Source organism: Struthio camelus, chromosome 3, assembly GCF_040807025.1.
Source record: "Struthio camelus isolate bStrCam1 chromosome 3, bStrCam1.hap1, whole genome shotgun sequence".
Taxonomy (NCBI): Eukaryota; Metazoa; Chordata; class Aves; order Struthioniformes; family Struthionidae; genus Struthio; species Struthio camelus.
Genome location: NC_090944.1, coordinates 9,250,170 through 9,264,306, shown reverse-complemented (window position 1 = coordinate 9,264,306; position 14,137 = coordinate 9,250,170). Strand labels below are relative to the sequence as shown.

The following is a 14,137-nucleotide window of genomic DNA, read 5'->3' as shown; positions in this document are numbered from 1 at the left end:
AGTTTCTGTATCCTTCGTCCCAAGCTTTGGTGATGCTCTGTGGATGCTGGGTCAGCATTAACTTTACTTTCTTGTATTTGGGTGGGACTTTTGCTACTATTTTCGTGTTATTGTTCAAAAGCAAGGAAAGGGTTGTTCAGACCCAGCAGCTGGCTTTCTAAGGACCTCTCAGGTGCGTTAGTTTAGGTTTTGTCAATGTCGGAACTTTCCAGTGTAGTGTAAAAATGGATAATGTCAAAGTCTTTTCTTGTATGTTGACTTTTCCTCCAGACCCTGCTGTTTGTGAATCAAAGGGTACGTGTTCTCCTGAGACATAATGGTTGCTTAGTGAATTGATTTTTACCAGCATGTCTTTCCATTTAGCGCTAAGACCTCTTTCCAAGGTATATTAGGGATGGATCGGTGAGCATTTTTATGTTGAAATCTACCCATTTGGAATTCATCCTTGCAACTTCACACTATTTCAGCTTAATTTTGAGCCCAACGGGTGGCTGGAAATCTGTATGTTTCAGAGCCTAGTGCATTTCTCCTGTGTGATTTTTATTTTTTCTCCTTTTCTTTTGCCAGTGTCGTGATGTAAGGACGAGAGAGGTTGGAATTCAAGAAATTCACCATAAAGTAAGACCTTATCAGGTAGGATTTCTCTGTTCTCCAGGAGCTTGCTTCTGACACAACTTGTTGTAAGTGTTTGGTGTGGAGGCATTGGGACCCGTTTGTTGCACCTGTGATTTGCCATTGTCGCTGGCTCCAGTTTTTCTTTTTGTTCACTGCAGCTTTGGATGGCTTTTGTTTGAGTGCAGTCACTTGCTGAAATTTGTGGACCACCGTGTTCAATAAACCAACAACAGCCACCAGTTATTTCAGTATTTGTGCTGCTATAAGCAAATGCAGTTTTTTTCCTACTGCTTCTCAGCCTTTCCTCCCACCTGCTCCACCCCATTACAAATATGGATTTAGAAGATACCAAAAGCACAGTACGTGCATGCTGAACAGGAATGAATATTTAGTAAGCTGAACTTAAAGCCTTTTGTATCGGTGTGCATGTTCATATATGCAGATAGACAAATTTCTGCCCATGTATGTATATATGTATATGTGAGTAGATGTGTTTAGTGTACAATACGTATGTTGTATTTTTTCTCTCTGGAATCCTAAAATAGTCCTCAAAAAAGGTTACTATGCTTATTTTAGGGAAAGGAAAACACATGCTGCTGAAATTTAGGCATCAAATTTAGGCAACTAATTCCCTAGCTCGTTCTAGTTACAAGAAGGGATCAGTCCTTCTAGAAAGTGATCAGGCTGTCCATGGCCACATTTGGGACCTAAGGAGATGAACCTTCTAAGGTTGCACAAGGTGGGATCCCCCTTGGTATACGTGATGCAGTGGCCAATAAATCACATCCTGAAAATATTCTCTTCCTGCTTCTTTGCTAACAGTAAGGAAAGTCTGGAATAACTGACTCAGACAACTGACTCAGACAAAGATATCTCCCCAGTAAATATCTAAAGCTGGGGAAGGGGGATCCAACACATGGTGACTCAGACAAATTTAGGATAACAAAACCAGTAACCTCTCCTATTCTGTCAGCTGTTCTACCTCTCAAATTAACGATGGTGCTGTTAAAATCCAGCTCGGTCTCTCATTCCCCATGGAGGATTGTAGAGTTTGTCAATCAATATATTAACTTTACCTTCAAACATGAATTCTTTGTGCCAGACCAAAGGTGCTGCTACCTTCAGGTGGAAAGGTGAATCAGAATGACACTTACATACCTCCACCCTCTTCTATCCGGTGGGCACGTATATGATCGCTCTCTCTAAATGTAGGCAACTAAAGAGGGATTAGGCTTTCCATGTGTCAATGCAGAAAGAGATTCCTAACAGGGATCCTCTGACCCTTGCGTTTTGGAAGCTCCACTGGTTAGGTAGGCTTCAAAGAGGCTCTGAAGTTCATGCTACTTAACTTTTGGTACCTAACATTTGTTGCACTTGGTATCTGGACAGTGTTCTCACTTTGCAAATGGGAGATTATTGGGAGCGATATTTTGTTTCTCTCCTGCCATTATGTGAAGTCAGATGGAATGGAATACTTCCCATCTTTCTGACTATGTAACAGAAATGTAGCATGGAAATGGGTTCTGAGTCCAAATAACTTATCTTGTTCTTACCAGATTTTTACAAGAACTCAGGCTGTACAGGCTCATTTGTACATAGGCCATGCATCCTTTCTGCTCCGCTCCTGTTATCTAACCTGTGGTCATTTCACAAAATATCTTCCAAAGATGTCTGTTCTCAGCAGTGCTGATCTGATTTAAATTGTAAATTTCTTGGGTGGTTAGCAAATAGCTTATCACAGGGTTTTCAAAGCAATGTTGTGTTCAATATTCCTTTTGTTAAACTCATCTGTCTGCGTGGCAGGAGGATGTCATTATCTAGTCTTAGCAAAATTTATCATGACAGTGAGCGACAGAAAAATTCTGGAGATGGTATAATTTTTCATGTGCTTTAGACTAATGACAAGGTATGATGTTTTCCTTGTCTTCAAAAGTAAACAACACATCCCTTTAATAAGAGAGGCTATCATGTCAGATCTAAAAGTAATTAGTCTCTTCCTATAATTAGTTACACTTTATGCAGCTTCTTTTTGTTAAGGATCAGTAGGCTGTGTTTTTTTTTATATATAATGATGATGGTGTGTCGTCTTTTAAAAGTATTTTGAAATATTTAAAAAAAAAAATCAATTTGAAATAGATTACTTGCCCATAGCTGCTTATTTACAGAACTGTCTCTAAGCTGCCTTTTCAATTAATGGCATTTCTCCACGGCAGCGGAAGGTATTTGCTTGCTCTTAGAATGGTTAAAGCTGTATAGTGCTATGTAGTAGTCTTAAAAACACTCTAGTTAATAGTTGCTGAAAAGAGATGGTGGATTGACAGCTTTTGAAAGGCGAGGGGCAATGGCAGCTCTGTTATGCTTGCTGCCTTAACACTAATACAGGTTCCTATCTGTAGGATAGGTAGAGGCTGCTTTTTCTGCGAAATAGAGGCTTTTTGAATCAAGATAGCAATCTCAATCTTATTCCTTAGTAGGAATAAGGCAGATTTTTAAGCTGGGAGTAGCAGCTTTAGGTCAAGAGTGTAGTCTCCATCTGGGATTTTCCCTTATTAGAGCAAGTTTAAAAAAAGACTGTGCCGAGTCTTTAATAGGATTGCAAGCTGAAATAGCAATCTACCCTAGTGAGGATTATTCTCTCCCAGCGGATGGAATGGTTTACAGGCAAGGGACTGCCGCTGGGAACCACGGTGAAGTTTACTGACTCATGCTGCCACGTGTAGATATGCACCAACCAAGCACCGGATGATCCAGGCTGGCTTTTACCCCTTTGAGGGTCTCTCTCTAACTTAGATCGTTCTATGTCCAGGGAGATCAGGAGAGCAGAAGATTTAGTCCACTTAAGTAAATGCGCATGGAAGTTCCTGTAATCTTTCTTCATTTCTCCCTACAAGTGTCTTTTGGACTGTGTAAGCATAACAGACCCCACTGGAGTACAAGCAATGGAGACACATTTTCTATGGGTTTTTTTGCCCTCAGGAGGAGGCTGGGAATTCTGACATCTTGCCATTTTGAACTCTTAGTATAGCAGTGCTCATTATTATTATTATGTTTTTAAATTAGCAATAAACTTTACCCTAGCTACTTTTTACAGTGAGTTCCATGTATGATTCTGCAGCGTGTCTGAGCCCTATATAGACCTCATGCCCTCGTATTTTCCTCTACGTTTCCATTTTACTACTAGAGTTAGGTAGCTAACAGTAGATTTCCTGGATTGGCATGTGCCAGCCTTCCTTAGCAAGCTGGAGCATAGCCGCACTCGTGGAGAATTTGGCACATACGCAGACATCTGTTTGGGTGCTTACCCTGTGAGCTGTACGTCAGTGCTGAAATGAGCCCTGCTTCTGTAGTCAGTAAGAGGTTTAATTGTGAGCTGTGCTCACCCAGGCTTCGTCATGGAGCGGAGCAGGGAGGTGACAGGATCCCTCGTGGCTTTTCGGTAAACAGATTTTTAATTCATGGATTTCTGGGCATTGGAGGATTTGCAGAAAAATACCGAGGTCCCTTGCTTGAGTCTTTGTTAGTAGTACTGGGAGGAGTATGGCAAGGTGTATGTAGGGATCAATCCTGTACTATACTGTCAGGAAGGAAGTGTTGGAAACACCAGTGCAGCTCCTGCACACAGGGCATCCAGTGGTGCTTGCCATTCAGGGTTGAACTGCTGTGGTTAAAGGAGTCTGTCTGAATGATGGCAGGTATGTCTACATGATGGTTTGAGTTCAGATCAGGATTTGCTTCAAAAACATACCCTCTGATAAATCCCTACTTGGATAGCATCAGAGTGATCTTGAAGCACACAAACCTGATTCCTTTCAGGTTAAAGTTAGAAGGTGCCTTCTAGAAGTGCACTTAATGTACTCCAGCCATTAACAGATGTCTGGTTCATGGGATGAGACTAGAACTAGCCTGTACTGAAAATGCCCAAACATATATTATGTGGTCCTCAGGCCCTCAGTGTTGCAGACCGAGTGAGGGTTGCTAGCACTCACCTGTTGAGCCAGCCAGTTTGGGAAGTTGGGTCTGCTCATCAGGTGTTAGGGGTGGGCAAGGGAATCCTTATAGCAAGGATAGGTAGCTAGCCTGGCTTACCAACTCAATTCAAAGCACAGAGTGACTCACCGTGTCACTGGAAGCGTGACTTTATTGTCATCGCAGAATGGATGAGGTTGGCAGGGACCGCTAGAGATCATCTAGTCCAACCCCCCTGCTCAACCTGGGTCCTCTAGAGCATATTGCCCAGGATCGCATCCAGATGGGTTTTGACTGTCTCCAGCAAAGGAGACTCCACTACCTCCCTGGGCAACCTGCTCCAGTGCTCAGTCACCCGCACAGCAAAGGAGTTTTTCCTCATGTTCAGGTGGAACTTCCTGTGGTTCAGTTTCTTCCCGTTGCCTCTTGTCCTGTTGCTGGGCACCACGGAGAAGAGTCTGGCCCCATCCTCTTGACACCCTCCCTTCAGATACTTGTACACACTGATGACAACCCCCCTCAGTCTTCTCTTCTGCAGGCTGAACAGGCCCAGCTCTCTCAGCCTTTCTTCATAGGAAAGATGCTCCAGGCCCCTCATCCTCTTCGTAGCCCTCTGCTGCACTCTCTCCAGTAATGCCATGTCTCTCTTGTCCTGGGGAGCCCAGCACTGGACTCAGTACTCCAGAGGTGGCCTCCCCAGGGCTGAGGAGAGGGGGAGGATCACTTCCCTCCACCTGCTGGCAACACTCTGCCTAAGGCACCCCAGGATCCCATTGGCCTTCTTGGCCACAAGGGCACATTGCTGGCTCATGCTTATTAACTTGTCCACCAGGACGCCACAGAGCTGCTTTCCAGCAGGTCAACCCCCAACCTGGACTGGTGCCTGGGGTTATTCCTCCCTAGGTGCAGGACCATGCACTTGCCTACGTTAAACTTCAGGAGTTTTCTCTCCGCCCAACTCTCCAGCCTGTTGAGGTCCCTCTGAATGGCAGCACAGCCTTCTGGTGTGTCAGCCCCTCCTCCCAGTTTAGTATCATCAGCAAACTTGCTGAGGGTGCACTCTGTGCCTTCCTCCGGGTCACTGATGTATGCCTTGAACAAGACTGGACCCAGCAGGACTGGCCCCCTGGGGCACACCACTAGCTGCAGGCCTCCAACTTGACTCTGCACCACTGACCGCAACCCTCTGAGCTCTGCCACCTAGCCAGTTCTCAGTCCACCTCACTGTCCACTCACCCCACCCACACTTCCTGAGCTTCCCTAGGAGGATGTGATGGGAGACAGTGTCCAAAGCCTTGCTGAAGTCCAGGGAGACAACATCCACTGCTCTGCCCTCACCTACCCAGCCAGTCATTCCATCGGAGAAGGCTGTCAGATTGGTCAAGCACGATTTCCCTTTGGTGAATCCATGCTGACTACTCCCGATCACCTTCTTGTCCTCCAGACAATGCTTAGTGAGGACCTCCAGGAGGAGCTGTTCCATCACCTTTCCAGGGATGGAGGGGAGGCTGACAGGCCTGGAGTTTCCTGGCTCCTCCTCCTTGCCCTTTTGGAAGACTGGGGTGACGTTGGCTTTCTTCCAGTCCTCAGGCACCTCTCCTGATCTCCAGGACCTTTCCAAGAGGATGGAGAGTGGCCTAGCGATAACATCCGCCAGCTCCCTCAGCACTCGCGGATGCATCCCATCGGGGCCCATGGATTTATGGATGTCAAGTTTGGACAAAAGATCTCTAACCTGATCCTCCTCAACCAAGGGAGAGTCTTCCTTTCTCCAGCCTTCCTCTCTTGTGCCCAGGGTCTGGAATTCCTGAGGGCTGGCCTTAGCAGTGAAGACTGAAGCAAAGAAGGCATTCAGCGACTCTGCCTTCTCTGTCTCCTTTGTCACCAGGGCACCCGCCCCATTCAGCAGCGGGCCCACATTTTCCCTAGTCTTCCTCTTGCTATTGATGTATTTGAAGAAGGCCTTCTTGTTGTCCTTGACATCTCTTGCCAGATTTCATTCCAACTGGGCCTTAGCCTTCCTTGTCGCATCCCTGCACCCTCTGACAGTGTCCCTGTATTCCTCGCACGTGGCCTGTCCCCTTTTCCACATTCTGTAGACTTCCTTCTTCTGCTGGAGTTTTGCCAGGAGCTCCTTGCTCATCCATGCAGGTGGACTGCCCGCTTTGCTGGATTTCTTACTCAGAGGGATGCACTGCTTTTGAGCCTGGAGGAAGTGATACTTGAATATTAACCAGCTGTCCTGGAGCCCCCTTCCTTCTAGAGCCCTACCCCATGAGATTCCTCCAAGTAGGTCCCTGAAGAGGCCAAAGTTAGCTCTCCTGAAGTCCAGGGTTGCGATCCTACTTATTGCCCTGCTTGCTCCTCGTAGGATCCTGAACTCCACCATCTCATGCTCACTGCAGCGAAGGCTGCCCCCAGCCTTCACATCTCCAACCAGACCTTCTTTGTTTGTCAGTACAAGGTCCAGCAGGGCACGTCTCCTCGTTGGCGTCTCCATCACCTGTGTCAAGAAATTATCATCAGTCCTCTGCAGGAACCTCTTTGACTGTTTGTGCCTAGCTGTGCTGTCTTCCCAGCAGATGTCAGGGTGGTTGAAGTCCCCCATGAGCACCAGGGCCTGTGATCATGAGGCTACTTCCAGCTGTCTGTAGAAGGCCTCCTTGACTTCCTCTTCCTGATCAGGAGGCCTGTAGTAAACCCCCACCACCGTGTCACCCGTGTTACCCTGCCCTTTAATCCTTACCCATAGGCTCTCAACTTGCTCTTCATCCACCCCGAGGCAGAGCTCCACACATTCTAGTTCCTCCCTCACACAAAGAGCAACTCCACCACCTTGCCTTCCTGGCCTGTCTTTTCTAAAAAGCACATAGCCATCCATGACAGTGTCCCAGTCATGTGAGCTATCCCACCACGTTTCTGTAACTGCAGCAAGATCACAGCCCTGTGACCACACACAGATCTCTTAATTCTTCCTGCTTATTCCCCATGCTGCGTGCACTGGTGTACAGGCATTTCAGAGAGCCAGTCGAGCATGTAAGCTTCCCAGGAGAGGTGCAAGAGGATCCTCCGTAGCCATGTTCCACGCTGTCTCCCCTGGCTGCATGCACCTGCTTGAGGCATCCTGACTTGAGCGGTGTTTTACTGACTACCCTGTCACTATACCACTTCCCTTCTCCTATCTTTCCTAGTTTAAAGCCCTCCTTACCAGGCTCGCCAGCCTGTATCAGCAATGGGATACATCAAATTAACTGAGCGTTAACTCCACTACAAATAAGCGCAGCTACCATTATATGAGATTTGATCAGATCTCATGGTGCCATAGGGAAGTCTCATCTTGCATTGTTTCTTGGGTCCTGGGTCTGCTCCTGAGTGATGCTAGGTTCCCTGGGGTGCTGGGTTACCTTCTCTGAAAAAGAAGTTTTTCTTCTTTCTATTCTTACCCTTCAGTTACTCTTTAAAGCTTCTAGGGATATACAGAACTAATTTCTTCTACCCAAGTACAGTCTTTATTGTGTTCTCCACAGGCAGTCAAATCTCACTTTGTTTTTCCCTTCTACTCATTGTGGTCTTCAGAACTGCCTTTATCTAGATTGTTATCAATAACTTAAATTCGAGGCAAGTGATATATTGTTACTGGTCAGTTGACAGTGTACTTGTCCAGATGCTTTTGGTGTCTCCAATGCTATCTGAATGAGTAACAATATTTCCTGCTGACTCTGTAAAGCACATATGTAATTTTTGATGCATTGCAAAAACTTCTAGGAATTCTTACTCACTCAACACCAGCCATTTCAGATCTGCTCCTATTGCCCTACACTAATTGCTAATGTAGGTATATCCAGCACATTTGCTGGAGAGAACTAATTCATAATTAGTAAGGGAGTTGACTGCTGCTTGGAAGACCATTTTTTGTAGACACCTCAAGCCTTTTCTTTTGCAGAGCAATAGAGAGGTGGCCTGAATACAAGTTCACTGAAGGCAGGTGTGAAACTACTCATTCCACATTAGCTAATTTGTAATTGGAGTTGAAGTTAAGTTAGTGCGAGTCCCTTGGTTAGTGGAAGGAGTTGCTGCCCCCATTGATTTTGCAGTGGTTGTGAAACCTGAGTAATTTGAGGAAAATAGTTTTAGATTTCTTATTGACCCCAGCTAGCTATATGGGTTACCAGCTTTTCTGGAAAGCTTGCAGATGGGCATAGAAGACTAGTTCTGTCCTGCTGGCAAATATATTTCTATTAAAGTAGTCTTTAATAGCTTTATCTTTAATATGACTGCAGTAATAGCTCCTTCAGTTCTTATCCATTACTACTAAAATCCATCTAGAATTAAATTGGGCTTCAAGAAAGCGCTTCGTGTTTTCTCTGAATCATAATAGTTTATGGATCCATGAAATTGGGTTTAGTCTGTTCAACATGTTGCTTAAATATTTTTCATAAGTTTCTCTTTTTTTTTCTCCCTCTTTGTATTCTTCATTCTTTGTTCTCTTTGACCAGATTGAATTAGTTAGAAGAGATTATGTGGCTAACGGTGGCTGGGAGACCTTCCTGTCCTATGAAGATCCAGAGCAGGATATTCTCGTTGGCCTTCTGCGCTTGCGGAAGTGTTCAGAGGAGTCATTCAGACCTGAGCTGAAAGGAGGCGTTTCCATTGTCCGGGAGCTGCACGTGTACGGGAGCGTGGTCCCAGTGAGCAGTCGGGATCCTTCGAAATTTCAGCATCAGGTACTCCAGGCCATCTTTATTTTTCCTCTGTGCCTCTTTCTCATTCCTCCCGAATATAATTGGTGCAAAATTTTATTTAATCTTTGAGATTTGTTCAGTTCTTTGGGTTATAGTCTGCTGCAGTGGGAACAGAATTGAAATCAAGCCTCCTCTTGCATTTCACATGCTAAAATCCTGTGGCTTCTGGGTTTTTTGCTAGTGTGATTGAGTTTAGGCCCCAGCAGATTTTAAACTTTAAGATTGAGCTTTTTAAAAAAGCAATCACTTTGTCCTCTGTGCCAAAAGCGCTCAGGGCTGATGTTTTAAATTAACTTCCTTGTATTTAATAATCTTTCCCTGCGTATATGCATTAAGATGCAATTTTGTTGGACAGTGATGACGTATAGCCATAAGGCAGCTGCTGGAAAGAAACAAAAAAAGAAAAAAGGCAAAAAAAAAAATATTTCCATTCTAAAATGGTTAACATTTCAAAATTTAGAAAGGGAAAAGTGGTCATCCTAAGTATTTTAAAAAAAAGAGAGAGAGAGAGAGAGAGGAAAATCAATTGAAAGTAGCCAACTGCAAACATTAAAATAGACTGGAAATTGAGATTTCACGGCATATGACGCACTGATGTTCATTCAGAATAGTCAGTGATCAAGAGGTTGAGCAGAAAGTGTTCTTTGCAATTGGTGGGGACAATTTCTGGTTAGGAGAATGTTTTAGATTGAAGAGTTGTATGTGTTATTTAAAAACGCCTGTAAGTATTACATGTTTTTAGCATTAAATCACATCCACTTCAGTTTCACCATAGCCTGAGTCTGTACATCTTGTCAGGAAAATAGATGAACAAAGAGCCAAGCATAACTCCTGCCTCCTAATGTTAGATGTGAATTAATCCAATCAGTTATTCAGAGTATAGGACCACCTAAGTTATTAAATAGAGTGGAAAAGCTATTCCCTGGTTTTGAAGCATTGTTTTGGTCCCCGTAGCACTCCTGCCGTGCAAGACTTCCAAACGTAAAAAAGAGGCTTGGTTCTGCTCCAGGATGTTAACGTGTTCTTCTGCAGTTCTTTGTGCTTTGGCATCTCCTGTTTCACGAGCTGAGCCCTACAGTTGTGCCGTGAGCTATGAAGAGCAGTACAGGGTTTGAGCACGAATCTGCAGCTGCAAAGAGGCCCACAGATCGCGCAGCCGTTCAGCGCAGGCTTTGTGGGTGGCCCCAGACAAGCCGTATGGTCGCTGGGTGCCTTGATTCTTTGTTCAGAAATGTTAATAACCCCTGACTCCTGGAGGGGTTGTGGAAATAAAGATTGCAAGGCACTAAGATAACATCTGTATCAGAAAAGTAAGCAGCACCGGGGCCCATCTCTGGTTCTGCAGCCAGCTGCTGAAGTCTGGCCACATCCGTGGTGTCCCCTGTCAAAATCGTGGTAGGGATCCTCTTAGCAGCGTAGACAACTGCGTGCCAGCATCCGTGCTCTGGCTCTGGTTAACTCACTAGCATAAACCCAGCCCAGCCTTTACGGGTCTAGTAAGGGAGCTGTGAAGATGCATCTTGGTTGTTTCAGGGTTGGGTATTTCAGCAGGATAGCTTTGTTCAGGGCCAGGAAATCTGGGATGCACACCAAGTGGACTTAAATCAATGGATTTAACTTCATTCTTTTCTGTGTTGGGAAGCAGTCAGACATTAGAATTACCTACAAATAATTTGATCGGAAAAAAACCTTGGGAGAGCTCCGCTGTAAAGGTTAGTTTTAGTACACCTCTGTGCAGTAACTCTTCTCAAGCCTTTTTGCCTTCGCCTGCAATAAGGTTTTGATCATTCCTTTGCCAAAAATATGAGTCTTTTAGGTCTATACTAGTGCTTGAAATCTGACCTTGCTTATGTTTTCTTTTTTAACGAGACTTTTATTTTCTTCCCCTTATTTCTTCCGCTATAGGGATTTGGTATGTTGCTAATGGAGGAGGCAGAAAGAATAGCCAGAGAGGAGCATGGGTCATGGAAAATTGCTGTTATTTCAGGTACCTCTGCTTTATCCTTTTTTTTTTTTTTTTTTTTTTTTCTCCTTCCCCCTAACTTAATCTGAAAATGAACCCAGTGCAGCCAGCGCCACTGCTGTGAACATTCATCGTATTAGGTAGAAAAATGAGCATCAGCAGATGTTTCTTAGTAATGGAGTCAAATTCCAGCCTAGCTTTGCCCAGTACAATACTATTATTGTGAGCAACATGCCAGAGGACACGCTGCGGGGAACCATCCTGCTCTTAGTGATGAAGGAGACCGGCTGCTTGACTATGGGGTTCCTCTTCCTGCAAAAACTGCTATTTCTGAACTCGCTGATTTGGCCGCGTCGCAGGTCGTTATCGTGGAGGGCTGCTTTCCAGAACTTAGGAGTATAGAAAATTGCCAGCCATCGTTTTAGAGTCTTTCTGCAAGTACCATTATTATGGCGGACAGGTGTGCTTTTAGGATGCATTAAGCATTATCATGATGAAGGGCACTGTATAAGAAAGAGCTGTAGCCCTTTCTCCCGCTTCATTTTCAAAGCATTGTGGCTAAGGAGAGCGGCATCAGCCCATGGGGTCGGGTGTGTGAAGTCAGGGTCCGGGCTGCCTTGGTGCATGAGTTTATACTTATTGGTAACACGCTCGTATGAATATTATCAGCAGGTATAGTAGCTATAGGAAGTTTTTACAGGCGTATAGGTTATATAGCTGAGGAAACTGGCAACCTGGGAGGAGAAACTCCTATTGGCCTAAGATTCATTTACGCTGGCGAACTTTAGCAGGATGGCTGTAGTAGAGGACTTTTAATTATAATCCTACCCCTGCTCCCCTAAAAAACCAACAAAAAGCCGCATGACTTTGATCCGGGTTGTTGAGTGCCGAAGTGAACAGCCTCTCGCAGTGTGTTTTCAGCTGTGTAACGTCACTGGAAGTAGAACAGCACAAGTGGGTCATCTCGGCAAGTACTTGTCACAGGGGCCAGTGCGCGTGAGGACAATGTGTAGGCAATAGCCAGATGCTTAAAGACAATCCTATGTTCTCCAGACTCCCTGTTTCTGGTTTTCTGAAGGCTCATGCCAAACCTCTAGTCCCGCTGCGTGGGAGTCGGTCTGAACAGGACATTTCTGAACTGTATGAAATTCCCATACCAGGTCTTTCTAAATAAAAAGAGGCGCAAAAGTGAAAACGGTTTCTCTCCTTTGACTAGTAACGTGTTGGCTTGGGATGTCTGGAGAGAGGAAGTAGCAATTCCTTTGTACTAAACACTTCTTTTGACAAGAACAGAAAAAGTATAGCAAATATTAAAAAATGACTTGTCAAAGCATTCGTATTACTAATATTAGCAAACTGATGTGAAGAAATATATTTTTGTGCACGGAGGCACAGTACGAGAAATCCGTCTTGCTGCATACATAGTTTGTGATATCTTACCAAGATTTTATCAGATTTTTTTGGGGGGGTGAGGGGGGGGTGCAAAGTATGGTATTGTGCAGTGTGTTGTAACAGAGTACTACAGCATCTGCAGAGAACAGAAGCTTTCCAGCTGTTTCCTTGGAGATGTTATCACCTGAATTTCAGTTCTCCTGTTGGTTTTATCTGAAGTAAAAAAAGGCAGCCAGAAATTATTTCTCTGTTGGAGGATGAACTTGTTTTTGCCAATTTTGATTTCAAAATAGATGTATCATCTAGGAAGGCATTGCAAGGTTAGGTCTTCAGCATACTGCAAAATTTTGACTACTGTCTAGAGAGAAGCTTTTAATGGAGAGCTGCTTTGAAGGTGTCTCTCTACAGGACTGTCTCTATCTCATTAATACTGTATGTTTTTATTAATGCTTTGATTCAATGTGTCCTTTAACAGTGTCCTTTCTTCAGCATTATTTTCCAGTCTGCTACCTTCTGGCTGCATCAATACTAGTCAACTAAACAGTGCCAGCACACCCAACCTGCTTAACGTATATAAAGAGGTGACGGCATGAAGGGTTTTGAGCATTGGCTATAGGTTAGAGCTCACGACTAGGACGAGCAGTTCAAGTTCAGCTCAGGTTAGAGTTCACCTTAATCTGTACAGCATCCAAAACAGGCAGTACAGTTGCAAGTGCTCATGAGAAACAGGAAGGAAAGAAAAAAAACATGGCTGATGTGCTTTTACTGAGGTTACTTTAGAAACGTCTCTCTCCTATGCAGGTGATTTGCTGCCGTTCCTGACAAAGGTGGTATTCCACATTTCCTGACATCTCAGACTGTGTCCATTAGGGTCTCACTCATTAGAAACCTCTTTCCCTCGTGGCAGAGCATGTTAGCTGTCAGAGCAAATTTTCCTTTTATCCAGGCTCCTCAGAGGACTTCAGACATAATCTTATCTCCTCTTACTCTGTTTCTTTTCGCACATATAAGCTAGTCAATACTCTTAATTTAAAAAATAAAATAAAATAAAATAAAACCTTATTTCACTTCCCTAGAAATGCGGATGTCCCTTTTTGTTAAGTCAGGTGTCGTGTCTTGTACTGGCTCATTTCTCGCTTCAGAAAGGGCTAAAACTCATTCGCCCTCGGGGCTGATTCAGTGGCATATTTCAGTGTGAAGTATTCACATTTTTATATTCTGTATCAGGCAGTGCTGTGAAATAACTTGATAGAAACATGTAAATGGGAGACAAGTGAGTAATTCATGATTGCCTCCTGATTAAGATCAGTAGGACCATAATGATCAGTTGGGGGTGACTGATCCCAACATCTTTCTTCTAAGCGTACTGCAACAGTCAGGAATCCACAATCACAAAGCTGTGAATAGAAATTAAACTAATACCACCTATTCTCTGTAGTCTCCACGAGAGATAAAATCG

The 14,137-nt window shown here is 44.3% G+C and overlaps 1 protein-coding gene across 1 annotated transcript in view; it reads left to right on the top strand.

The window, feature by feature from the left end:
• ELP3 (elongator acetyltransferase complex subunit 3) overlaps positions 1-14,137 on the top strand; it is a 96,630-nt gene that overhangs the window by 64,482 nt on the left and 18,011 nt on the right. Inside the window, exons 12-14 of the mRNA XM_068936768.1 lie at positions 568-633; positions 9,078-9,305; positions 11,229-11,310. Of these exons, the coding sequence (XP_068792869.1) occupies positions 568-633; positions 9,078-9,305; positions 11,229-11,310 (376 nt within the window). The remainder of the gene's footprint in view (positions 1-567; positions 634-9,077; positions 9,306-11,228; positions 11,311-14,137) is intronic.